The following is a 27,511-nucleotide window of genomic DNA, read 5'->3' as shown; positions in this document are numbered from 1 at the left end:
CGTAGCACACGCTTCTTGATTAGACCGGGGTTCGAGCCCGTCACCACCAAATACGGAGGATGCGGAAAGGTCAGGGAATGACCACCGCATATCCCGGAGCAATATGGCCTTAGTTGCTAATGCTCCTAAAAACCAAATAACAACAGTGGTAATCTAGGTTAGTGTCACGCAGACTTTTCTCGAACCCCTCTTGATTTACTGGTGCTGACCCCATATAAACGTGGGAAGAAGGCGAAGATAAGGAAGAAGAAGACTGCTGGACCCCCAAAATAAAATATTTTGTTTTATTGTTGTCAATAATAAAACATTCTGATCGATAAACAAAAATATTTCTAACCCATCTTCAAATTTCCCCTCGACGTTTCAAAATATGTAGATTTAAAAAATTAAAATTCATTAATTCCTATTAACCCCTATCTGTCTGTATACAGTCCGATCAATATACACGATCTCTCAATCTAGCTATTAACAAAACCATTCACTAATATGTTTTTTTCACGATTTTAGCCTCAACTTCTGCATCTACAAAGATCAATCATATATTATTCAAAAAGGCACAAATAGGAACATGATATTAACCAGAATTTGATGAGTTAATTTCTAAATACGAAATTAAATCAGTGATTAAATAAAATAAAATAAATATTTAAAAAATATCACTAAGAAGGGAAATTCATTGATTAAATGAACTAACCAGTGAACTTTAAACCGGAACCTTATTTTTTACCTGTAGAACCATTCTCGATGGCAATCTGCGATCCACTTGAATTACAAATATTACATACAAGTCGATCATAGACTACAGATATTTTTAAAGAACTCTTTTCTTTTATTGATTAACAATAATTACTCATATCTTTAATTTGATAAAATGTTTTTGAAAATTTTACTTTAAAAATATTTGAAAATGCGTGATGGTAATGCCAGGAGTTAGTACAACAGTTATAAATTTAATATTCTTTGAAAACGAATCCATTAAAGCTTATTTTAGGAATAGGCTAAATTGTGTTATATATTTCTGCTTTCCATAAAAATAAAAAGTATAACAACTTGCCTTTCACAATTAGCGTGACGAATAAGTTGTATTTTTTTTTTTTTTTTTTTTTTTTGTAATTCATTCGTGGAACACAAAATGAGCAGAATCCACCTTCTTGAAGATCCCAACTAATTTGTCCTCTGACGACAGTTGAAGTGCTATTCATCTAGGTAGTGGTCATCTACCGTTTTCTAATATACAGTTTTCTAATTCCTAATTAATTCCTAATATTTGTGTAACTGGTGGATTACTTCAAATTTTCAAATGAAAAATCAAGAAAAGCAAACTTCTAATAGCAGGTTCATCCAGCAAGAGTTAAATATTGTTTAGTTAAATAATTTGATATTAGATATTAACCACATAAGAAATTGGTGTGTGCAATGAAATTTCAACAGCATTAAGGATCCCTAGGTTGACTATTGGTGATATAATCTGAAAATGGAAGTGGATGGTGTTGAAATCGTCACGAAGGGACCCAGAAAACCTCCAGATTTGACGAAATGTGACAGGAGAGTACTGCAAAGAATAATCAGCTCGGAACACAGGTCGACGTTATATTAGCGTGCGCGCGCACACACACACACACACACACACACACACACACACACACACACACACACACACACACACACACACACACAGGTCCTCAGGGAGACGATTTGGACATGTTAGTACCAGCACAGTGAGTAGGATGTTGAATGATATGGGTTACCACAGTTATGCAGCTATCCACAAGCCATTAATCACCCCGACTCGACTAATGCCAAACGGCATCTATAGTTTGGTGTAAAGCCCCCATTTCGTGCACTGCAGACCAATGGAAAGCTGTGCTTTGGGGTGACTAGTCACGGACTGATCGATCCGTGAATGCAATGGATTGGAATAACGGCGGTCCTTATGCAGTAAAAATTATAATAGAACAGAAACTAGCACTCACATGGCAACACCATACCACTGACAAAGTCACTGTTAAATCAGAATATATAGGGAAATTACACTATGGACTATAAATTAGCCATGCTACTGGCATGTACAGGGTTGTTAAAATTAAAGTATCCTTATGTAGAGGGCTCTGGAGCGAGTTCTAAGGCTCGTACTGAAGAGAAATTTGGACAACAGATACAATAAAGAATGCGCTCGCCATTTATTGGAAGAAAAAAAAAAATTAGTTACAAAGTTTGTCACTGTATGGCGCTGTGTCACTGTACGGCGCGTAACTATCTTAGTTACGATTATGCAAATAACTTAAGTTATTTGCATAATCGTAAGTTATTGCCACTACTCAGCTCTACTGTACTGTATAAAAGCAAAGCAGTCTCTTCAAAATCATACAGTAGATGTTTGCCTGCAATACAGCAGAAGCAACGCCAACAACGTTGCAGGAAAAGGCGCTATTAGTGAAGCTGTACTATCAGAACAGCAATAATGCAGCTGCGGCTATCAGAGAATTCCGTCGTCAGAAGCGCATAAGGCGTGGACCTATGACTGTTTGTGCTGTCCGCAAAATGATTACGAAATTTGAAGCGACAGGACATCTTGGTGTTCAACCAAGTAGAGGTCGAAAACGAGTGGACTCCTCTCGTGTTGAAGATGTGGCAATGGCTGTCGTGGATTTATCAAGTCAATCTCCATGTGGTAGCGCAAGTGTGCCAGCTATTTCTCCTGAAGTGGACATGCCGTATTCCACTGTAAGGCTAGTAATGCGTCAAGTGTTGCAGTACTATCCTTACAAGATGCACATGCTACAGCAGCTAAAGCATGGTAATGCAGATATTCGTTTCACATACGCACTTCAGTTTCTGGCGCGAATGACAGTGGATATCACTTGGCCATGGAACATCCTTTGGAGTGATGAAGCCTACTTCTGCTTAAATAGACAAGTGAATACGCACAACTGTCGCATTTGGGCAACAGAAAACGCTCGAGTTATCCAAGAAGTCCCGTTGCATTCTCCAAAAGTGACAGTGTGGTGTGGATTTATGGCCACATTCATGATTGGGCCATATTTTTTTGAACAGTAACACCGACCGAATCCCACACCTGTTCCGTCACTGGACAGCGATATTATGAAATGTTGGCAAATTTCACAATACCAGAGCTGCAACAACGTGGGTGTCTTCAGGATACCATATTCATGCAAGATGGTGCGCCTCCCCACATCCACCGTTGTGTCCAAATATTGCTAAGGCAGCACTTTACAGACGAACGGATCATCAGCCGTTGTTTCCAGACATCTTGGCCACCCCGATCGCCGGACCTCACCCCATGCGACTTCTGGTTGTGGGGTTTTTTGAAGAACCAAGTGTATCGGGAAGGATGTAAACTCTGGCAGATCTGAAGGCCAGCATTAGACGTCATGCGCTGGCTATTCCAGTTGACATGTTACGTTCTGCTGTAGAAAATGTTGTTCAGGTGTTGGATGTCTTTTCCCCTACTCCTTTTTAACTTCAGGAATGATATTTTCAAATTTTAAATTCATTTTTTTTAAAATAAGACAGAATGATGTCATAAAAAGATTACTAAAAAAATGATAATTCACATTCAAGGACTTTCAATGCACAGTGATAAAAAAAAAGAGAGAAAACTGTCTGGTGCTTCACTGAAAAGTAAGAAATCGTATAAAGAAAAAACTGGTACATCACATTAGCAAATTATATAGCTTCAGCTTACTGTCCTTAAAATACAACTGCTATGACTATGCAGCTTAATCTTTAAAAATATATTTTTTTTCAACCGTGTACAAATGTGTCACGATTCGTTCACAGATGTAAGAATTTGAGTAATTTCGAAATAAAAAAAGAAAATGAAAAAAAAAAGCCCTTATCTCGTTCATACCTGCTTTTAAAAAGCAAGAGTTATTTTTAGACAGTATGCACTGTTAAGATGAGGGATGACACACCTTGAAAGGATTTCTTTTTTCAATATATGTTTATGGAATTCACACATTGTACAGTTCCTACAAGACTTTAACTGTTCAGCAGAAACGATTTAGAAAATTCGATGCACAGTAGCATTCTCAGACTGGGTTATATTTTTAGGAACTTCTGGGTCCTTTTTTTTTAACCTGCTAATACAGTTTTTAGCGTATGTCTATCGCTATTTCTTTATAATAAAACGCTCAAAATCACGATTTAAAAGGATTATACGCAATTTCGAATTTAAAATATAGCTTAACTTTGTAGAAACAAGTATAATAATAAGCGTAATATTTGAAAATATCCATTTTTAATTCAACCTAACTACTTTATTTTAGGAGTCTGTTTTTGCAAACAAAATAAACCAAACCTGTGTGCAACAGTTCCTGGTCTGAGGCTGGCGATTTTTGGCCTGGTGCCTTTATCCGTTCCTCCTACACATAAAAAAAAATAAATAAAATAATAATAATAAATAAATAAATAAAAAATTGACACACATTATTATCATGCTTTTTAAATTATTCCACGATAATTTAATAACGCAAAATTTTGAAATTTTAATATATTTATCCTTTTTTATTTATTAGTGGGATTATTAAATTACTGATGCCGATTTTGCTAATACTTTCAGATGTCTTACTCATAAAATTCATTTTAATCAATTCAAGTGAAAAATCATTCATACCTGAAATAGTTATTCCTAGAGGGCCTCCATCTTTTTTAATCAGTTCCACTATCGAAATTCCTCTTTGCTCTTCTAATAATTGAAAGAAATAAAACGACATACATTTTACTAAATTGTGTTAATTTTGAGCATGAAGGCTCGAAATTATTTTAAGAAATCGTACCACTTTCGTTAATTCCAATCATTTTTGATAATTAAAATTTGATTTTTTTCCCGTTTACTATCATAATTTATCAATTTTAGGTTTACTTCACTCTTGTAAAGTTACTGAATACCTCTGAACGTTGTCACATTTGAGAGTTGTGTAGCGTAGTCATTCGAGTCTTATTTAAGGGGGTTTTTTTTTGTTGTTGTTTTTTGTTCCCCCCATCTTTCAAGTGTCTATTTTAAAATGACACAAAAGTCTCTGTTTTTACAATGATTTAGTTAATGAGACGCCAAAATGAATCGCTCAGGGCCTTATCTACAATGGCTGGTGACCGACTCTGCACATGGCTTGGAATATGTCTAATTAACCTCGAGTGATAAACAAAGAACAAAAAATTACGAATGAGGTAGAGAGCATGTTTTTGCGTGGGTTTATGAGACTGAATTAAAGTTTGACGCTGTAATCATCGAATTTAAATTGTGCGCAGATAATTAAAAAGCGGGTTAAAAAGGAACATATAATAAAACCTATTTCATCGAATACCATAGTTCGGAGCTCCTGAGGAACAAAAAGAAAGGGGGGGGGGACTTCTGTATAGTATATACATTATATATATATATAATGATTGCCCGGAAACATTAGTATATACGCTGTATACAGCAATGTTTACCATACAAGGGCAGAAGGAAAACAGGTTGGCTGGATTTAAAAACAAAAATACTAGTGAGTGCTTGGCACAGACTAGTGGTGGGAAGTGGTTACTTACGCTATGTGTATAACTTTCAAAAAACCAGCAATTCAGGTTCACCATTCATTTGAATATATAATTTTATCCAGTTTAAATGATAAACTAAAAATTATGATTTGAATTATAAGGAGAGAAACGATTACGAAGGAGTCCCAGTTTGAATTGAATTACTTACTGTGAGACTCATTATAAATGGGCATCGTTAAAATCATTTAACTTACAAAAATGTACAGCGTATACACTAGGCTAAAGTGATATTTCCCATTTTGCATTTATTTATTATATTTTGTAATTAAATGAAGCTTTATGTATAAAAAAAGAGTCAAGTTTGTTTCTTTCGGAATTCAGTTAAGTGAGTTTCTTAAGGAAATTTTTTCTGAAGAAAATTTTAAGCTCAACTAAACGACTATAAGAAGTGAAAGTTAGTTCTTTTTACATGTCTTTAATTTCTAAAAAAAAACCAAACCACGCTCCAATTTGATTTAGCAACGTCTAGTGTAATCTTACTGTCCAATTTAAAGTAAGGCTAACAAATTTAAAGTACTGCCTCGCATATGATTTTTTTTAAAGAATACCAACCATAATGTAACATTTACCGGTACATCTGCTTTCAATGAAGTAAAATTTTTAAAAATATTTTATTTTCAAATTAAAGATACGAGTAATTATTGTTAGTCAATAAAAAATGAATAGTTATTTAAAAATATGGATTAGTAATACTTATGTATACAATATTTATGTATAATCTTGAATTTTAATTTAGTTGGTATTGGTATAAAAACCATGGAGCAAACCATACAGGTTCAGAATGTTATTGAAACTGCTCGCACATATCAATATTACCGTGGTCTAAGTTCCTTCCAGAAGAAAACCATTTTATGATAAAAAAAAATCAATGAAAAGGAAATGTCGCTGTAATAATTGTGATAACTTTCGCTATAATGCATTACTTTATAAGTCCTCTAGATTGATAATATTATTGATGTAGAGTTGATTGGAGGTCCGAGTCTTCCATGTGATGATTTAATTTACTAATTAATGTTTTTGAAATCGAATGTGTTCAAAGATATTTGAAAATGAATATTATAAATGATAAGAGTTAGTACTATAATTGCACTCAAACTCATATGGTGTATCAGATTCTGTGATTGATCCGGCTGTGATGTTTGTGATCCAAATGAATAGCAGAGATCCAAATAACATTCCAGTTGAACGTTCGGTGGTTAGTTTATTTAATCAGTAAATTAACTTCCCGTTGACATCCTTTTTTGTTTATATCTCTCATTTATATAACTTCGTCCACATTTTTTTTTTGTGTCAAAGATTTAAGGAATAGTTATTGTAAGGAAAAACTCACGTTGGGATTCAGCTGCTGTTATTATATTTATAATATCCTGATTTACAATGTCCGCAGTCATTTGTACAAACACATTAGTTACTTAATTTCGAATTTAAATTAAACTTAATTAAATTCTGTAGCATCATAAACTCGACTGGGTCCCCAACGGAAAAAAAATAAATAAATAAAATACCAAATGCAAAGTTTCTGTATTCCTGCTAAATCAAATCAAACTAAGATTAGACCTTTTTAAGATCGTTACAGCCTGCTTCACTTATACAGAACCATAATTAAATCACGCCTGGACTACGGCGCGCCTGTTTTCGATTCTGCTAGGGAGAGTGTTTTATCTCGCTTCAACCCTATTCAACATTCAACTCTTAGAACAGCACTAGGTGCGTTCAGAACATCTCCAGTGCAAAGTTTGTATATTGAAGCCCATGAACCTCCTCTAAATATCAGGAGAAAGATGTTGCTGTTGAACTATGCAATCAAGATTCAAAGCCAGGTGACTCATCCTCATTGGTCAATACTTTATGATCCGTTGTATATGACCCTGTATAGAAACAAACCACAGACAGTTCGGCCTGCTGGTATTATATATATTATATATTATATAGGCTAAAACATCTAGCAGAAAATTGGGATATACACTTCGATAAAATCTTGCAAGATCCTATAGATCCCGACCCTCCATGGTCTGTCATCATGCCATCTTGTGACAATTATTTCCACCAGTGGAGAAAACACTCTCTATCAGAATTTACCATCCAACAGCTACACATTGAGAATACTCAACATCATCCCGACTTCGCTAAAATATATACAGATGGATCGAAGTGTGAGAGTGGATCGGGTGCAGCAGTGGTACTCCCTGATACTATCATTTCTCTATCTCTTCCAACAGAGTGTAGTAGCTACACGACTGAATTATATGCCATAAAGCTTGCATTAGAAAATGTCTTCCATATGTCAATTCAAAAGAGCATAATATACACAGACTCGCAAGGTTCCGTATTAGCATTACAAAACAATTTCCCACCTGCTCACCCGTTATTAAAGCTCATCAAAACGCAGTTGATACGTCTTAGGGAGCAAAAGGTTATCTTTTGCTGGATCCCAGGCCATACCGGAATACCAGGAAACGAAATTGCAGATGCTGCTGCCAAAAATCCTTCCAGCTAAGCCCCAGCGAATTCCCTAGTACCGGTCACAGATTATAAAATAAATATACAAAGAATATGTAAAGATTAATGGACTCTTCAGTGGCAAACGCAATTTAATAATAAACTACTCCAAATAAAACCTTTACCAAAATTATGGGCTTCTAGCTCTATAGCAAAGAGACAAGAAGAAGTAATTCTAGCCAGAGCCAGAATCGGCCATACTCATTTAACCGATCTGTTTCTTTTGTCAGGAAATTATCCTCCCCAGTGTAGTCATTGTCATACACCACTCATAGTCAAACACATACTTCTGGACTGTACTCTATATAATAATGCTCGACTAGTGTCTTTCAGTTCTCTGTCAAATTTAAAGGAACCTTTGTCACCTAGCCATATCATGGACGAAAATTCAAATCTCGCAGAATTCTTCTCCTTCCTAAAACGAATAGGATTGTATAACCGTTTTTAACTGCTTCTAAATCAACAAACGCAGGCAGTATGCACCACTTCCATAAGTGCAATATGGCCTAAATAGCCACTGCACTCAAAACCCCATCAACAACAACAATAGACCTTTTTACATGTAATTATAATATCAATTCAAAATTATGGCTGATATTTTTATTAAAATTCTTAGTTCATTTTCACTCTTTCGCAGGCATTTATGAAACTTGGGTTACGGATTTAAAGTTTATTTTAGAGTATGGAATTGGCATTAGAGTATGGAATTGGAGAATGGCATACCAAATTAGAATGTTTCTTATAAATATCAGTTTTACTGTTTTGCGTTATGGAAAATCAAAGACTCTTAGTGGGAAAACTTTGTTACCTAGGTTTGATAGTGAACTAACGCAGTATGGGGATTATAAACTTGAAAAAAAAAAGAAACCATTTACTCAGCATACAAGTGTTACCGACCAAACCATGGTGCTTCAGAATGCTACTGAAATTGCTTGCGTATATCAATATTATTGTGGTCCAAGTTCGTTCAAGAAGAAAACTATTTTATGATATGAAAAAATCGATGAAAAGGAAATGTCACTGTGATAACGGTGGAGCAGGAAAGCCGACATCTACAGATAAGAGCAGTCGGATTCCTGCCTCTTTTCGACAAATTCTGACAAAAGTCTCAGATTCAGAAGAAACTTCTTTGGAGATATCGATGTAAATAGCAAGGAGTTGCTAAGATGATTTGAGTTATGATGACAGTAGGGTACACAGTTTTATGGCTGAAAGGCTGTAAATAAGCGTGAACGCTGAATAGAAATATTTTTAATAGAAATATTTATAGATCAAAGATTCCGTACTAGTGGTGTATTGGTACTTGAAAGAATTTTTGGAGCTGCCAAAACACGATAAACGAAACTTATTTGTGATTACTAGTTTAAATTTTGCAAAGCGAAATTTTAATTAAAACCTATAATCTTAGGATAGGATACCATAATTATGATTTCTTGAATTAATATGAGCTGAGAAGTCATTGAATGTTTTAATCAAGGAGGTTTATGATGAATTGACCAACTGAAGATGATGCTTGTATTTCCCTTCTGGAAACGTTAGTTATACTATTTTTATTTAAACGAAATAAAAATTTCGTTATTCGAGAGTGATACTGCTCGAATAACAGCCACTGGAGAAGTGAAAAAAAGAGAGTCAGTGATGAAAAAATTCTCAATATATCCTGTTTTCATCAGCAGGTATCTGCGCGGTAGTACAGTGGTATTGTCACCGTCCTCCCTACACCATGTGGAAAAGGCCCGGGTTCGAATCCTGTCGATGACGCAAGGAACTTTTATGGGCTTTTTTCACTCCATGGCTGAGTTAGTCGGTCTCAGCCGTAGATAGCAAGGTTTCCCCTCCCACCAAGAACTGGGGTTTTTTTCGTCCAGAAAAACAGACAAATCGATCACACGCAATTTACAGACACAATACGCATGTGTATATGTAAGAAATTACCGGGTGACCCTAATATAATAGTTTGGTTTTTGTTTTCATCAACAAACGTTTTCTCTGAGTCGGACTTTGGTGGAAAAGGTCCGAGTTTCAATCCGTCAATGACATGAGGAACTTTTATAGACTATTTTCTCCGTGAAAAAAGGCCATAAAAACCCATTGCAGGCCAGGTTAGCAAGGTTCTTCCCCCAGAAACTCCGATTTTTCATCCATCAGAACAGACATTCATCGACCAGAGAACATACGCAATGTACGGACATAATACATATGGGCAGATGAGTTAGTCTTTGGGTGGCCCTATTATGTTTTCATCAGATACCAACCCAGAGAAATGTTTGGGAAGGACTGTATCATATCAGCCGTGAAGCACATTGTTAGCAATTTGAAGGTTTGGCCTTATTCTTCGTGGTCATGGTGCTCCACATTGACGGCTTGACCAAGCCTGATAGAGCTTATCCATTACGTAAATTCACAGTAATTCTATCATGTCTGATAGAGCTTGATAGAATCACTGTGGAGTGAGTTGGAAAGCGTGGAATGAGTTCTTGACGAATTCAAAATCCAGGTCTTTTCCACACCATGTGGACACCAGGTCCACATGGTGTGGAAAAGTAGCGATGGTAACCATGCCATCCGCGAGGGTGTGTGTGTGTGTAAGAGAGAGAGAGAGAGAGCTTATCTATCTCTTGTTTTCGTTAGCTCTTGAACAGTATACACGCATTTATAGATTGACATTTGGCACGTTACAGATGCATGAATTTAAGAATGCTCTGCTTAAAGAAAGTTGTAAAATAAATCAATCTAAATTAAAAATAAATGTATATTATGAAGATTAAAATGCTAATCTTGTTATCAGAAACTTAAAAAATGTTTAAGTCTATGATTCTTTCCAACTGACATTAATCATTTTCTAAATCAGTATTAACAACCAATCAATAGACCGTCAAGTACATCACCCACGATAGCAATGTGGGATATCCATAACATACAAACAAACTTCCAGAACCTCCCCTCTCTTCCCTTTCCTGACTGAAATGTCTTCGATATTCAAATATGCTTTCTGTGTAGTTTCAAAACCAGCTGTTACTTATTGACAACTTGATCGATGAACTAATGGATTCATCTTTTCTCTCTCTCTCTCTCTCTCTCTCTCTCTCTCTCTCTCTCTCTCTCTCTCTTTCTCTCTCAACTCTGTATAAGAAAAAATAGTGATGTTTCGCTGGGACTATTGCCACTTTCTCTAGATCATTGATTTCAACTACGAAAAGTGTGGGTTGTTGTTGTAGGTGCATCAGTTACTTAGGCCATATTGGGCCGTATATAATATGTTTGTAAATTGCGTATCTTCTGTCGTCGGTTTGCTGCATGAAAAACCCGAGTTTCTGGGAGAAAAAACCATGCTACTCTCGCCTGACACCAATTAACTCAGCCACGTTGTGAAAAATACCCATAAAATTTCTTGCGTAATTGAAGGAATTCGAACTCATGTCTTTTCCACCCGGTGTGGGGAGGATGGTGATTATACCAACTGTGCTCTCTGCAAGGGCAAAAAGTGGAGGAAAAGACAAGAAATTTGTAATACCAAAAGGAGAAAATTGAATTAATCTTGATGGCTTGATGATTCATTTACACCACTCTGATCACATGCATTAATTGAAAAGCAGATTACCTGATATCATATTAACAATATTTCCTGTAAGATTTTCCACTTCAGTTTTCAACTCTCTCTATATATTTAATTTCCTTTTCGTGTTATTTTATTATTACACAGAGTTACAAGACTCCAAGTGACAACAACCAATTTCAAATTAACATTTGTACATTTTTTAAAGATGAGACATTGTAAACAGAAAGAATTAAATCTTATACAAATCTGCATACAATACATTTTGATAAATAATTATAAACATTTAAAAATATATAAATAAATATTTGTGAAGATTGAAATAATAATAAATATTCATACGTAAAATTAATTATACAATTTGTCATATAATATTAAAATTATGATTTTAATATTATATGACGAATTATATGATTTTAATATTATATGACCTATATAAATGGCGATTTAAGTTGACAAACTATTTATTAAGCAAATAATGTAACTCTCAGTAATATTAAATTATATGCAAACAAATGCGCTTTTCCGACTCGACTTGGTGTGTTTAAAGTTTAAAGTTTTTATGCTACGATATGATCCCCCCCCCCACTACAGGAATGACCACTTTTACATACTTGTCTAAGTGCTTTTGACAGCTGATAAATGAACACTACAATTTACTGAGAAATGAATGCAGTGCATTCATGAAGCAGAGGTTGTGTAGTGCTGGTGTAATGCCGCTTCTACCAGAGACGAATAAGGATATACATAGCCCTACCATTAATATCCAGACATCCCTCCATGGATGGGGAAACAGGTCCTATGCATGCAACACGTCACAGAACCTGCTATAAATATGCACACTGGACTTAGAACAGATAATTACAAAAGTGAGCATGCAAGATGACACGTTCAACAGAATTGTACCTCAACAGTTCAACAGAATTAATCACCTCAACAAATGCTAGACGCCAATTAATATGGTGTAAGGAGCGCGATTGTAGAGCAGTGGAAAACAGTCCTATGGACAGACGAGTCGAGGTTCGCACTCTACCAGTCTGATGGCCGTTCCTGGGTGTGGCGAATGTCAGGGGAACAGTTCCTCCCTGATTGTATCCTCCCAACAATGAAGTTTGGTGGAGGCAATGTCATGGTATGGGGCTTCTTTCATGGTTTGGCTTGGGCCCATTAGTCGTTATCGACAAAACCATGAATGTGCAATATCAGGACAGCCTGGACAATTATGCACTTCCAACATTATGGCAATACTTTGAGGAAAGCCCATAACTGTATCAGCAGGACAACGCCATGCCACACTGCTTGGATCGTAACAGAGTGGTTTTGAGGACATGGGTGTGGAAAAGTTGGATTGGCCAGCCCAGAGTGCTGATCTGAACCCTATTGAGTATCTTTGGGATGTATTGGATCGTCGAGTACGTGCACGTCGAGATCGCCCAAAGAACAAGACCGAACTGGTGGCTGCGTTAAAGGCCGAGTGGAAGAACATATCACCTGACATTTATAAAAAGCTGGCTGAGAGTATTCCGCGAAGATTGAAGGCCGTCATAAAAGAAAAAGGTTTCAGCACAAAATATTAAATGACACGATAAAAGCTCTATTTTTTTTTTTTTTTCTTGTCTAAAGGCAGGTGTCCGGATATTAATGGTAAGGCAGTGTATATTGATATTAACGTTCCCCCAGCGTATGACAAAACAAGGATAACAGACGAGTTAACATTTCATGTAGAGTACCTTATGCATCGTGCATAATACTTTACGCTACACTGTTTCAGCACCATGAATCACAAAGCAACTCCTTGAAGACAGAAACACAAAACACTGCTCATGATGTACAGTTAGGAAAACTTGAGAGATTCAGTCTTTTTCTGGATATCATCATCAAATCTGGGGTTTACTATTTCATGTCCAAGACAAAGCAGCAGAAGGTGGTATGGAAATATGCGATCCCCACACCGAGTGTAAAAGGCCGGTGTTCGAATCCCGTCAATGACGCAAGGAATTTTTATGATTTTTCTTTCACATGGACTAAAACCTTATAATAACTTCCCTTCAAAAAAAAAAGTTTACAGCAGTTGCAATGGTAAGAAGGATCTTGCTCACAACATTTTGAGATACGCATTGCGATTTCACATTTCCAAATGTTTTTCTTTTTTTGGAAAATTGATACCAGCTACCAGTGCATAGAATGAAGGGAAAATATATGCCAAGTGTGCAACGGTAAGCCTAATAGTCGAAAATCCTTACACCCGTCTTTGTATTTTTCTGGCAGAAAGTATAGCGTGTCTCTCTCTTCCTTCCCTCTTCTGTGAAAGAAGCTAGTGTACTGCCCGCATCAAAACAACGACTTAAAGCCTTTCTTTTTCACAGCTTTAGAGCGCTTACGGGCATTTGGTCCTTAACCTAAATATACAAGGTGTTAAAATCAGTTGTACAAGGAGCACCATTGTCTAGGTAGCCAGCTCGTTCATTTTCCAGACACTCAAATACTTTTCTCTTTGTTCTATTTTCTCTTTGTTGTCATTACATGCGACTACAGCAGTCAAAATTCTCTCCGTGAAGTATTCAAGCTGTTTTTGGGGACCGCACTATCTCCAGGTGGGGGTCTAGGTCCCTTTGTCAAGGATGCCAGAAACGCTTGAGCCAAGGGTAAATAAAAAAAAATAAAAGAAATATGCTTCAAGGATAAAAATCTACTTTTGTACGCTGCTAAGATGAAAGGCGAAATTTTTATTCTGAAATTTTCCGAGTCAAGCCACCCACCAGGCGGAACTGATGGCGGTGACGGGGAACACGTGTCGTCTTTATTCTTACTCGACAAAACCATGGCAACCAGTGTTCCGTCCGGAAAATGGCGCCGTTCCATTTTTCTTTTACACGGATTGCGTGGTGCTTGCTTAATCTTAGATAGTCCGGATGTGTGGGTCTTGGGATCACAGTTGTGGTTGCATGCGGGGTTCATTATCTTTCATAGTTATCTAACCTGTTATGGTGACGAAAAACAGCTGAAGAAGGGGAGAAAGAAAGAGAGAGAGAGAGAGAGAGAGAGAGAGAATTTTAATTAATGTTAAATGATAATCATAAAATAACGTTCAACTTTTCGTGGACACTATATTTTGTACAGATTGCATGGTATATTTATTTACACCATGCGCAATTCCTGCGTGAATTTAAAAGTTACGTATGCACATAAACTCACCTGCAATTGCAGTTAGTCGGCGTTCACCTTCTACTCCACCTTCCCCTTGAAAGGATATCTGTTTCGGACCTGAAATATTAAATAAATAAATATATTACTCTAAATATGTGGTCCATCTATGCAACTACACTGCCCTAACAATATTTTTAAAAAATATGGTAATAAAATAGAGGATTGGTTCTCATTTGGCAGTCCTTGGTACTGATACTGCAACACGGTCACAGCTATCCCTGGTGACTTTGGTCAGTTCTTGTAAGAGGTCTTATACTCGGATAGACTCTTCAAGTGTTCCCTATTCGTCGACAGCTGCTGCTGCTTCTCTTTCTTCCTTTTATTCGTCTTTCAAAATGATCCCATAAGATATCGATCAGAGATTTAAGATACTGGATCAGATATTTAAGATTTCATGAAAATATTGTCCACAACACAATATCACCGAAGGACTATGCGTTACCATTGCTCCAATAACCACTGCTAACACAACTACAAGCGAGTGTGTTTGTTTCTCTCAGACACAATATTCGCTCTGTACCTTGCTCTTAACATCTAGTATGTGGTGCTAGTTGATATAGGTCTCTACTGTCCAGCATTAGTTTTCCAAGTCGGTACCACTAATTATAGACCTTTGTCAGCACCGGAACATATCATCTCAGTTATTGCCCTTAGCGATGTCCAAATGTGTGGAAATCAACAACCATACCTCTGCTGAACTGATATTATCTGCGTTTATCACAAGCATTTATGACGACACAGAGGCTATTCAACTCTACTTATTGATAAGCCATTTCCATACATTTCTAATGATGGTCGATTTAATTCGGATTTAACAGGAGATGCTAACATCGGAATATTTAATTCTATAGCACTCTGGGAGGGGAGTTTGTAATAGTTCTATATCGTCTATGTGGAGCAATACTTTAACTATATTAATTAATTTAAATAGTGCATAATGATAATAGTTTTATCCTCTTATATTCCCTTACCTTTCTCTTCCTTCGAACCCTCGTGGGTAACACAGTTGGTAGGATCGCTGTTTGTCCCTAAACAGGGTGGAAAAGATCTGAGTTCGAGTCCAGTCGATGACATGAGAAATTTTTATGGACCTTTTTCATAACGTAGCTGAGTTAATCGGTCTCAGAAGAAGATAGCATGGGTTTTTCGTCCAGCAAACAGAAAATCGATCTCAGAACACACGCAATGTACAGATAGTATACACGGAACAATATAAACTTAGTCGCTGATGCTCCTACACCCCTACTGCAACAACAACAACCTTCCTTCGATTCATTCTGGGTATCTCTCTCTCTCTTTCTCTCTAAGATAACAGTATTTGATTTGATTTATTAGGAAGCCAAGAGAAGATTCTAGTTATCTGTCCATGCCATTCACAAGCAAGAGACAGAGTGTTGGCTAGAAAATGTTGGCCTCCAACGTTCAAATTGAACACGGAACCTGAAGAAGAAGTCCATGCCATAAAGCAGGGTGTGAAGTTTTGAACTTGTGGTTCTTACATCGAACACATTAAAAATCATATTTAAATTATCTATTTGAGACGGTCTTAAAAATAGTACAAGATTGGCAAATAATATTTTTGTAAGAGAGTCAAAGAAAGAAGAGTATGTTGATAAAGAGCTACTCACCTATTTAAAATTTATCATAACATTTAACGACAACAAAATGAACGAATTAATGCGATCTTCAAACCTCTTTGATGTCCAAATCTAAATTTTGATGCTACTTGAAGCTCGGCATTCAACTCAACTGTAAAATGTATCTCAAGCTATAAATACACGAGATGTATCAATAAGTCAATAAGGAACACGTGATGGCTTCTTGTTGCACCACGTTCAACAGATATTAAAGTCAAAAAATAAATAAAAAAAATAATCCGGAAACCGAGCAATTAAACTACGGCCATGACAACTATATTTAGTGTCAACCCCCTCCCCCGAGACCCAAGTGACACTATGATAAGTGATGGTTACGGACTCTCCATTAGGCAACGTCCTACCAGAATGCAAACATCAACAGCGTTTTGCCTTGAACGAGTCGGCAACTTTTGTACATCCCTTTCCGCCTACTGCACATCAAAAATCTATTTACACTTAATCTTAGCAATACAACGTTTGGGTAAACATCCGTTCTGTCTTGCAGCTCGAAGAGATCGAAAGATGAAAGTGCTCACCAAAATAGAATGCAATAATTCATCAACAAATGTATTTCGCTTAATCTCAAACAAAAATAAAAACGCAAATATCTCAGCAACTAATAAAAAGTGTAAATATTTCAACAACCAATAAAAAGGGTTCCGATTTGGTACATTAATTGCTATTTGTATGTCGTGACCACCATATAAATTAAAATAATGATATCTATTGAAAACAGTGTTTGAAAATAGCTACTTTTAAATATTTTCCATACAAAACGGGCACGCCTCACTCCTTACTATCTTCTAAAACTTCCATTATCAGAAACAGTGAAAGAATTGACAGGTGGCGCCAATTTCTAGTATGATTTTTGACCATTGACCATTGACCATTTTCCAACACATTGGAAAATGATCTATTAACAGCTTTGGCCGGTCAAAAACTGATCCTTGAGTAATGATGGAGGAAATCTACTTTCCCCTCTCCTCTCTTCTCCAAATATGTCCATAGTGACTCAATAACGTTTAAGTATGGTAATTGTGCAGGCCATGCTCCTCAAACCAAGACTAGACATATTTGGCTGTGTGTATTGGAGCATTATTATCTTGAAACATGACATCGTTTGTGCGAAACAGTGTTTGCATCATGGGATGAACCTGGTCACTCAGAATATCAAGGCAATCAGTGGCAGTAATTCGTCCGTTCATGATGATGACAGGATCTAAAGAATACTAAGATATTGCTGCCCAACCCATTATTGATCCTCCTCCACGTTTGACGGTTTTCTGGTTAAAGGAATGAATGAACAATTGGTCGTTTTTTTTTGCTCTTTTTTTTATATAAATCATGAATTATTTCTATTTGCTAACGCGCCTGAAATGCAACGCACTGCTTGTCAATAATCCTATAATCACCATAAACTGATATATCACTTTATAAACACAATGGTCATGGTTATTAAAAATAAACCTTTCAAAATCTAAATGAACCTGAAGTTCCAGTGGCTAATATAGACTAATTTTCACGCTAACTGTAGATACAAGGTAGATGTTGAAACAAACTTCCATCTGTTGTTGTAGAAGTGGATTGCTTGAATAAAATGAAGAACTAGAGAAACTTTGGAGGAGATGGACAGATGATGTGGGATGGGTTTTTTTTTTTTTGGCTGATGCCACAATTCCTTCATCTTGTAATCTTGCTTTCTCGCATAATTTTTGCCACATATAATAAAAAAAGACAAGAGAGAAACGAAGGTCCAATAATGATTGTTTCAAAAACTCAAAAACTATTTATGAAAATTAAAATAAAAGACATTTGTAGAATAGTGTTTATAGCTCTTCTTTGCCATTCGATTAACTGAGTGGCCAAACTAAAGTACAGAGTTACGTCGTGTGTTAGAGGCTACATGATTACAAAAATAGAATAATACAAAGTTGACATAACCCGGAGTACCGCCCAGTACCCCGTTTTCAAATCCCTAAAGTGTATGATTCCATTTACATCCACATTTTTACTTCTACTTCCTCCACTATATTCCCCTCTCCTTTTTACTGTCTATAGGGATCCCTTCCCTATATCTTTACTTCCCCACAGGTGGACTCCCAAATCCCACTTTTGCCTGGTGGCTAGTCCACCATCACTTTAACTCCTCTCTCTGGGGCAGAATGGGCTTCCTACTCTAGAGGTTCCCCCTAGAATCATCCCTTTTCAACCTGGCGGCCACCATCGCTACTGCCCCTCATTGTTCTCTCCCGCTTTTATCTCCCCCGTCTTCCTTTCTTAATTTTTTTTCTTGGCCCTCCCTGGGAAGCTCAGGCGACCCCAAAGTTTCAACCCTGCCAGAGTCTACTTCTTCCTACTGACCCGGCTAGCCTCCTCTTGGAGAAGGACAGTAACTAAGGGTTGGTGGTTTCCGCAGGCCCCTAGGCTAAGTGGCCGGATGAACAACATACCAACACAACCTACACTCACCCTTCACACACTAATCGAACACAACACTTCAAAGTACCAATTGCCGAGTTGGGGGGAAACCCCGGTGCCACTTGAAACTCTTATCCATTACACTAGTGGTTCAACTATTATCGTTGTGCTTATAAATCTTGATTTACAATGTTAGTAATTTGTACAAATATATCAATTAGTTAAATTTCTATTTGAATATGAATTGGTTAAATTCTAGTTAATATCATAAACTGAATTCCTGGTAGTCGAAGAAAGAGCAAAAAATGATCTGAATTCTCACCTTTGAATTCTTTGAGAAAATCATAAAGTATTGACTCATGGTATTATCACGCTGATAATATTATTGTAAAATGCGCTATCCTCCTCTCTTCTTCATGGTACTCTATAGAAGACATGGCGGGCAAAACTACTGGAAATATATTTGTTCATCCCTGCAGAAACTGCTCTCGAACCAGTTTAAGTTTGTTACTAAATTAAATCATTTTAATCATAACAGTTTCGTTAAAGTGTGTTGCAAGAAAAGTGCTCTCAGAAGATGGTACCATGGAATTATCCAGGTTCCAATTTTGGTATGAGGACTGATATCAGAGAGCTAACAGATTTCTTAATTCCACGCAAATATTGGTGGTAGTCAATTAACACAAGAAGTGCATTACACTTCAGGAGCATTAGATTTTTATTTCTTATATTAATATAATAAGCAAATAGTAATGATTCATGATTTATATATTTAGGAAACTGGTAACAAAAAACCCCCAGCAAAATGCAACGTATCCATTTATTCCTCAGATGAGCGCATCGCAAAAAGCAATATCCAGTGCTTAGCTCTGTATATGGATAACCTACGTTATATGTATGAAAAAAAAAAAAAAAAAAAGCCATGTTGCTCTCTGTATATTTTCTGTAAATTGCGTGTGTTCTGAGGTCGATTTTCTATTTGCTGGACAAAAAACCCGAGTTTCCGGGAGAAAAAAAAAAACATGCTACCCTCGCCTGAGACCGACTAACTCAGCCACGTTGTGAAAAAGACCGATAAAAATTCCTCCCGTTATCGACGGGATTCGAACTAAATATATTCAGTTTACTAAATATATAAATCATGAATTATTACTATTTGCTTATTATATTAACCAGAGCAGAAATGCTAAATACGTGTTATACAGTATTTTAATTATTATTAAAATCCAAGAAAAAATAAGTAATCGCATTATGAAAGCGTTGACAGCATACTACAATTGTTTATTTAGTAAATCACAGATCCTACCAACTGGGGCTACTCACAGGGTGGAAAAGCCATCTGCCGAGACTTCAGTTATTACATGCGGACGGACAGACAGTTAGATATGGTGAAGACAATAGGTGCTTTATGCATATTATTATGACATTTGACTAAAGGAAGCCTGAGGTTTTTGCTGCACCAGCCAAAAAAAAATTTTCTGAGTTACCCTGAGAGAGAGAGAGAGAGAGAGAGAGAGAGAGAGAGAGAGAGAGAGAGAGAGAGAGAGAGAGAAGTAGAATGGAATCACCAAGGAAGAAAATAACGCAGCTCAGGGCACTGGGTGTGCCAAGCCCATACTCACCAGATATGAGGAGCCCCTGGGGTTATTATTATTTTTTTATTTATTTTTTGCGATTGAGGAATACATTCATAATGCTTGAACCAGAATAAGTGTAATCCTCCATCACAAACTATGTACAATGACTATCAAACCTGGCTCAATTTTTTTTAATCATAACAGTTTCTTTATGAAGTTTTTTGTTCCAATTCTTTCTTTCTTTCTTTATTTTTGAATATTTGCTTGATTTTCCTTTGCTTTTTTTTTTTCTCTAGAGACGAATATTTATTCACAATTTTGTACGTTTCCTGAAGGTTTAATTTTTCTAAATTTTCCTTTAAACTTTACTCCAACTCGAATAAACTAGTTTTCCTCTTTGATCAATATTTACGCTTTAACTTTCGCGTAGAAATTTTCATTGTTAAGCACACGTTACCCAACTTGTTTAGCATTTTCTCTCTTTGCTTTTTTTTTCTTTTCTTTTCTTTCTGTTCTTTATTCTTTCGGGGAAAGTGTGTCATGGCAAAAGTTTCTTCTTTTCTTTGAAGCTTTTCTTGTGTGTACGATCTGTAGTAATTCTATACCATCCCTTTCAACTCTTTCTGTTCTTTTCGGAAGAGCTACCGATCTTTGCCTCGCCTTCCTTGCTTAGTAAGAGCTCCTATTGTGTACATTTTAATGAAAGTGTCTCACATCACAATTCTCCTCTTTGTGATTAGTTACTAACTGTCTGACGAAGTCTGTTATTGGATCCGCGTTATTGGATCCGCAGCCGTTATGCAGAGAGATCTTAGAACAACATAACGTATTCGGGAAGGAATTATAATTTAATGTAATTTTTCTCATTCGGAGACTGTGATTGTTAAAAATTACTGGTGAACTATCGTTTGCCAACAGACTAAATAATAGTCTATCGTACTATTACTTTGCCTTCAAACTTTTAAAATTCACCACAAGCAAAAGTCAGAACAACTTTAAAAAGACCTATAAAATACAATTTTTGCAAATTGCTTTATAGGTTTGTATTGTCAAGATAAACAAACTTTTCAAAATAAACATTTGGATATGCAAAATAAATGACAGAACCTGCTGGTCAGATAACGATGCCCTCTAAGATCATCTGAAAGCTCTGAAATCTCATCTGATCCTCTAAGAAAAAAAACATACATATTAGCAGTGGCAAATGATGCAAGAAAGCAAGCTTATACAGCATCAACAACAACAAAAAAGACACCACCCATTTCACCTTTTCATTCCCTCCAATAGTTTGTCTAGTTCTTCCTTGGATTCATTTAAACAGATGGATGTCTTTAATCTTTGTTCTTCTATAACTTCTTGTGTCTTTTTGGTGGATTCCTCTGTTTGTCTACCACTTTTCTATACAGTCCTTTCCTTACCATCCCATACTATTCCCGCTGTATCCAATTTTGCTTTAATTCACTAAATTTGATCTATGCTGGGATTTTACCCTGGTATAGATAAGCAGGGTGATAATAGATCCTGGCGGGGATGGGGGAGTGGGACGTGGTGACCAGGTGTTGCCGCTTCCCACCTTCTAAGAGCGAGGTATGCAGGCCGACACCATAACAACAGAACACATCATAACATTTACACCCCCAACATACAAATGTCTGGTTTTGGCTTGCGCCAAAACCAGACATTTGTATGTTGGAGGTGTAAATAGCGGCTAATGGAAGGGGGAGGAACCCTGGGGTACGCCACAACAACACATGAATATTCCTTCTAAATTGCGTATGTTCTATGGTCGATTTTCTGCTTGCTGGACGAAAAACCCTAGTTTGTGGGAGAAAAAAACCAGGCCACCCTCTCCTGAGACCGAATAACTTGGCCACTTTGTGAAAAAGGGCCATAAATATTCATCTTATCATTGACGGAACTCGAACCCAGGTCTTTTCCACTCGGTGTGGGGAGAGGGTGTAAATTTCGGCCTCCCCACATCGAGTGTAAATTTCAAAATGTTTATGCAAATTTCGCTTATTCTGTGATCCTTTGTTCTGCTGGATGAAAAGCCAGAATTTTTGGAAGATCTCAATCAATGTTAGAACTTATTGAAATATTTCAAAATAAACCAACTAATATGTTTACAGACAGGAAAAGGTAGAGTTATAATATAATAAACACGAAACGGCCAATGGAAAGTGGTCCTTAGCCGTGTCGTATCTTTAATACTTAACTACATCCAATATTGCTCAATTTGAAAGGATATTGCTCGCTCGCGAAGAATATTAGACGAATTAATTTGCTCGATCCATCACTTTTGCAACTAAAAAGAAAAAGCGGTAAATCACCATGGTACCGAGTTGCTGACAGTTGTAGAAGAGTTTGATAAAATAAACAGGAATTGTAACCTTGACATCTTCCAAGTCGGAGTAATTGATTTTCTCCCGCAGCAATGTTCTCCTACTCAACTGTTATTACACGATGGAATGCAACGCGGAAATTGTTAGGCAGGGATGTAAGCGAAATATAAAGCCTTTAGATGTAACGATTTAATGGCCAGGGGGGTTGTCTACGCGAGATGGATGTGCACATGCCTCAATATGCGCACAAGCGTACTACTGCCTTGCCAACGAGTCAATTTAGGCTGGCTTGAAGGGCTGCTGATGGCTTCTTTTACGGCTGTACCACGTGTGATAAGTTTATTTTTTGCCATTTTCTCTATAGGGAGTGAGTTGCTTATTGCGTCCCATTGTACCTCCGCTTTAACAAGTGGTTCTTTGATCCGAGACTCCGGCTTTTATCGACTGATCCGGGCTAATAAAAGTGGACTAAGTTGCGCAGGTTTTTGTTGTGTTAAAGATTTGTTAGCCCGGTGTTGTTGCTCGCTTTACAACCATTGTACCATTTCCAACGCATTAACTCCTTGTCGCACTGCAGCGTTGTTAGCAAGGGTCAGGGTATTGATATAAGTGATGTCCCCTGTGAAAATAAAATTTCTTTCATCAACGTTAGTTCAGAGCGCAGGTGTGAATTATGTATATCGAGACCCACGTTCAACGGTGTTTGAGGATTCCACTTTATTTACTTAACGTAATGCTCGCTCTTTTTTCAGTAATTTTTCTTACGTTTTTCTCTCTTTTAACAGGATATTATTTAAAACTTTTCCTTTAGCGTTTTGCTGAACCTCTCCTTCTCTCCATCATTTACTCTTTGTTATTTTTCCTTTCTTGGTCTGTCACCATTCTCTGTATTTTTCACTTTTGCTCTTTCGCATCCTCTATCTCTCTCTCCCCCCCCTCCTTTTTATATCTCGTTTTCTCTCCCGCTCTACCTTTCTTTCTACCTCTCTCTACAATTTATCTCTCTTTATCCCTCATTATCTCCCTCTATCTTTTGCCTATTTCTTTTTCTCTTTCTCTACTTTTTTCCTCTCTCTTTATCCCTCTTTATCTCTCTCTTCATATCTCTCTCTCTCTCTCTCTACCTTTTGTCTCTCTCTTTATCCCTCTTTGTTCCACTACCTTCCTCTTTCTCTACCTTTTATCTCTCTTTCTATCCCTCTTTACTTCTTTCTACCATTTTCTCTCTCTACCTTTTGTCTCTCTCTCTCTCTCTCTATTTCTTTTGCTCTCTTTCTCTACCTTTTCTCTCTCTCTTTATCTCTCTCTACCTTTTTATCTTTCTCTCTATCCCTCTTTATCTCTCTCTACCTTTTTTATCTTTCTCTTTATGTCTATTTCTCCCTTCCTCTCTCTCTCTCTCTCTCTCTCTCTCTCTCTCTCTCTCTCTCTCTCTCTCTCTCTCTCTCTCTCTCTCTATCTATAATCGAGAAACGTCAACGTTATTGTCACATAATACTGATAGACAGGCGCAGTGGCCAAAGTTGCTTTTGCGTCAGGTTGCTTTCATCTCTCTCTCTCTCTCTCTCTCTCTATGTTTTCATCTATCTTTCATCTCTCTCTCTCTCTATGTTTTAATCTGTCTTTTATCTCTCTCTCTCTCTATGTTTTAATCTGTCTTTCATCTCTCTCTCTCTCTATGTTTTCGTCTGTCTTTTCTCTTTCATCTCTCTCTCTCTCTCTCTCTCTCTCTCTCTCTCTCTCTCTCTCTATGTTTTAATCTGTCTTTCATCTCTCTCTCTCTCTATGTTTTCGTCTGTCTTTTCTCTTTCATCTCTCTCTCTCTCTCTCTCTCTCTCTCTCTCTCTCTCTCTCTCTCTCTCTCTCTCTCTCTCTCTCTCTCTCTCTCTATGTTTTCATCTGTCTTTTCTCTTTCGTCTCTCTCTCTCTCTCCCCCACCTAATTCGCCTGTGGGAATTTTATTATACCAATCCTTTTATACAGTCTAAAACAAATCAGCAGGTTTGAATGCAAAATTTGCGATCAACGTTTAAGCTTTTACCTTTTGGATGCCCATCGTGGACTTCAGGACTAAACAAATCGTGGTTCCACATATTATTTATTCGCTGACATCATCCGAGTGGTCTGTATTCTCTTTCTAAATCTGCCATTACTCCCCTAACTGTTGGCTAGCAACTGCTTATTTTGCACACTAATATCACGTAACAAATGATCACTTTTGCGTCCCTCTTGTCTGAAGATTTAAATATTTATTAGAAATTACCCGAGGCCTCCGAAAAATGAAATATTTGAGTGTCTCCACCACGAGTCACCGCAGATCACTAACTCAACCAAGAGGCAATTATGCATCCGGTAGAGACAGTAAATGAACTTTAAAAATAAAAGTTGTTCCTATTTATGTTTTCCCTTCTGTGTGTCCATAAATACATCTGTTCGTGGAATATGTACACAGGGTGCATGATTAACTGGGAACAGATGAGCCGGTTTTTCATTGGTCTTCATCCCTGCACCCAGCACCTTTAAGTGGAAAGTCGTTATCTTCTGTTGTACCTATCGTGAATGGAACTAACCGTCCCCCGACCCCCTCCCCCTCGTACAAACAAGCGTTACACACATTTCTGTCTGATTGTTACGGCCGGTTCGTGTTTTACTTTTACCCAAAAGTGAGTGACACCCACTTCCGTTGCTACTTTTAGTCTTACATAGAATGTCCGCAGTTTGGTGTTTATATAAGTGTTTGAGTTATTTTGAAAGGGACATCTAAAGTGACGCTGCAAATGCAGGATTCCAAGTGTCCAGTTTTCTCAAGCAGTCTTAAAATTGCAATTTGACTAAATGTTTTCTCCTTCCTGGTTTATTTATTTATTTTAGACTGCTAATCCCATTCGCATCATGAGAGATTTATGTACTAATCAAACGAAATAATTGGACAGAAGCAGTAAATGATAATGCTGAGCTAAGACTCTGAGTTAAGATCACTAAGAGGCTTAGGCTCTCGTGGGTAGCGCCGTTGATAGAATCGCCGTCCTCCCCCACATCAGGTGGAAAAGACCCGCGTTCAAGTCCCATCGATGACGGGAGGAACTTTTACGGGCCTTTTTTCACAACGTGGCCGAGTTAGGCGGTCTAAGGCGAAGGAAGTATGGTTTTTTCTCCCGGAAACTCGGGTTATTTTGTCTAGCAAACAGAAAATCAACCTCAGAACACAAACAATATACACGGAGCAACATGGCCTTAGTCGTTGATGCTCCTAAAACCCCACTACAACAACAACCTCCAGTGGGAGGATTTTTGAATAATTGAATTTGTTATTCAAGACCACCTTACTTTGGGAAACTATTCCTGTTTGTGGATTATGATTATATCTGTGTTGGTCATATATCGATCACTGAAGCCAACTAAAGACATTAGCTTCAGTATATCATATGTATAAATGCTGTGCGATCGTGGGTAGCACTGTTGATATAATCAAGGTCTTACCATACTGGGTGGAAAAGACCTCAGTTCGAATCCCATCAATAATGCGAGCAATTTTTAGGAGCCTTATTTATAACATGGCCGAGTTAGCCGGTTTCAAGCGAGGGTAGCATGGTGTTTCGTGAAGAAGACAAAAATTCGACCACGGATCACACGTAATTTACAGACATACTATATACGGCCACGTATGGTGTCAATAGGGCCCAAGATACTGATGCACCTAAAATCCTACAACAACAAACCAATCAAACTGTAAATGCTGGGTTTTTTTTTTTTTTTTGTCGGTTTGTCTTTATCACCGATGTAAAAATTGCATGTCTTAAAATGAAGTAACAGTAGTGTATGAATTCAATGTTAGACCTTGATCTCGATTTTATTTTGCCAGTTTATTCAACATGGTTTTTTCTCCCGGACATTTCCCACCCTGTCGAAATTGCACTCACCGGTTAAGCTGCCCATTTAGTGGAAAAATCTTGGAGGTGTTCTTCAATGACATTTCTCACCCTCTTCACAGCTTTTTATGGCATGCCATTAGTTACCTGATCGATATTTGTTGGATTAAATTATGTAATATCAGATGTTAATTCAGAATGAGATTTAAATTTTAAATTTTACATAATATTGCAAATAATGCGCACACGATTATATAAAATTTGTATTATTACAAATTATCCGGACAGAGGTCTGTTTCACACTGACATCACTGCTACTCACTTCAATAGCGTGTCGGTTCCCCTCTGCGCAATGTGATAAACTCCTCCTTCTTGGGTTAAATAATGATTTCCAGGTGATTCTCCAATGGAGGAAAGATAACTTATTCGTTTCGATCCTTCTAAAATTCAGTCATATCTCGCAAAAAGGAGACTTCTGCACCTATACATATCTTCGATGACACTTCAGATTACTGGACAAGATCGTGTATCTGTCTCAAGGATTACACTGACTTCTAATCTCTGTTGGCATAAGCACCTCACAAACAAACATATTGCTTCCTCTGCATAAAAAAAAAAAAAAAAAATCTGGGTTTTCTCTATCGCTCTCGCCTTTATTTTAATTCTAAAGAAATTCTCGCTCTGTAAAAATCTCAAATTTGCCCTACCATCGAATATTGGTCCCACATCTGGAGAGGTGCTCCCAAAACCTGGTTAAGATTAATTACTGTATTTAATAATGACTCATATACCACGTGAAATTAATAATATAGTTTATTAAGCTAATCCCCCTAATTATCTTAATAAA

General features: G+C 37.1%; 1 protein-coding gene across 1 annotated transcript in view; it reads right to left on the bottom strand.

Moving 5' to 3' along the window:
- LOC150090087 (glutamate receptor-interacting protein 2-like) overlaps positions 1 to 27,511 on the bottom strand; it is a 113,013-nt gene that overhangs the window by 71,415 nt on the left and 14,087 nt on the right. Inside the window, exons 2-4 of the mRNA XM_090389756.1 lie at positions 14,810 to 14,878; positions 4,637 to 4,708; positions 4,322 to 4,385 (exon numbers count right to left, since the gene is read on the bottom strand). Of these exons, the coding sequence (XP_090245882.1) occupies positions 4,322 to 4,385; positions 4,637 to 4,708; positions 14,810 to 14,878 (205 nt within the window). The remainder of the gene's footprint in view (positions 1 to 4,321; positions 4,386 to 4,636; positions 4,709 to 14,809; positions 14,879 to 27,511) is intronic.

Source organism: Mastigoproctus giganteus, chromosome 2 (genome assembly GCF_048544385.1).
Source record: "Mastigoproctus giganteus isolate SK-2022 chromosome 2, ASM4854438v1, whole genome shotgun sequence".
In the NCBI taxonomy this organism is placed as follows: Eukaryota; Metazoa; Arthropoda; class Arachnida; order Uropygi; family Thelyphonidae; genus Mastigoproctus; species Mastigoproctus giganteus.
The sequence above is the reverse complement of the archived record's forward strand: the minus strand, read 5'-3'. Positions and strand labels throughout refer to the sequence as shown.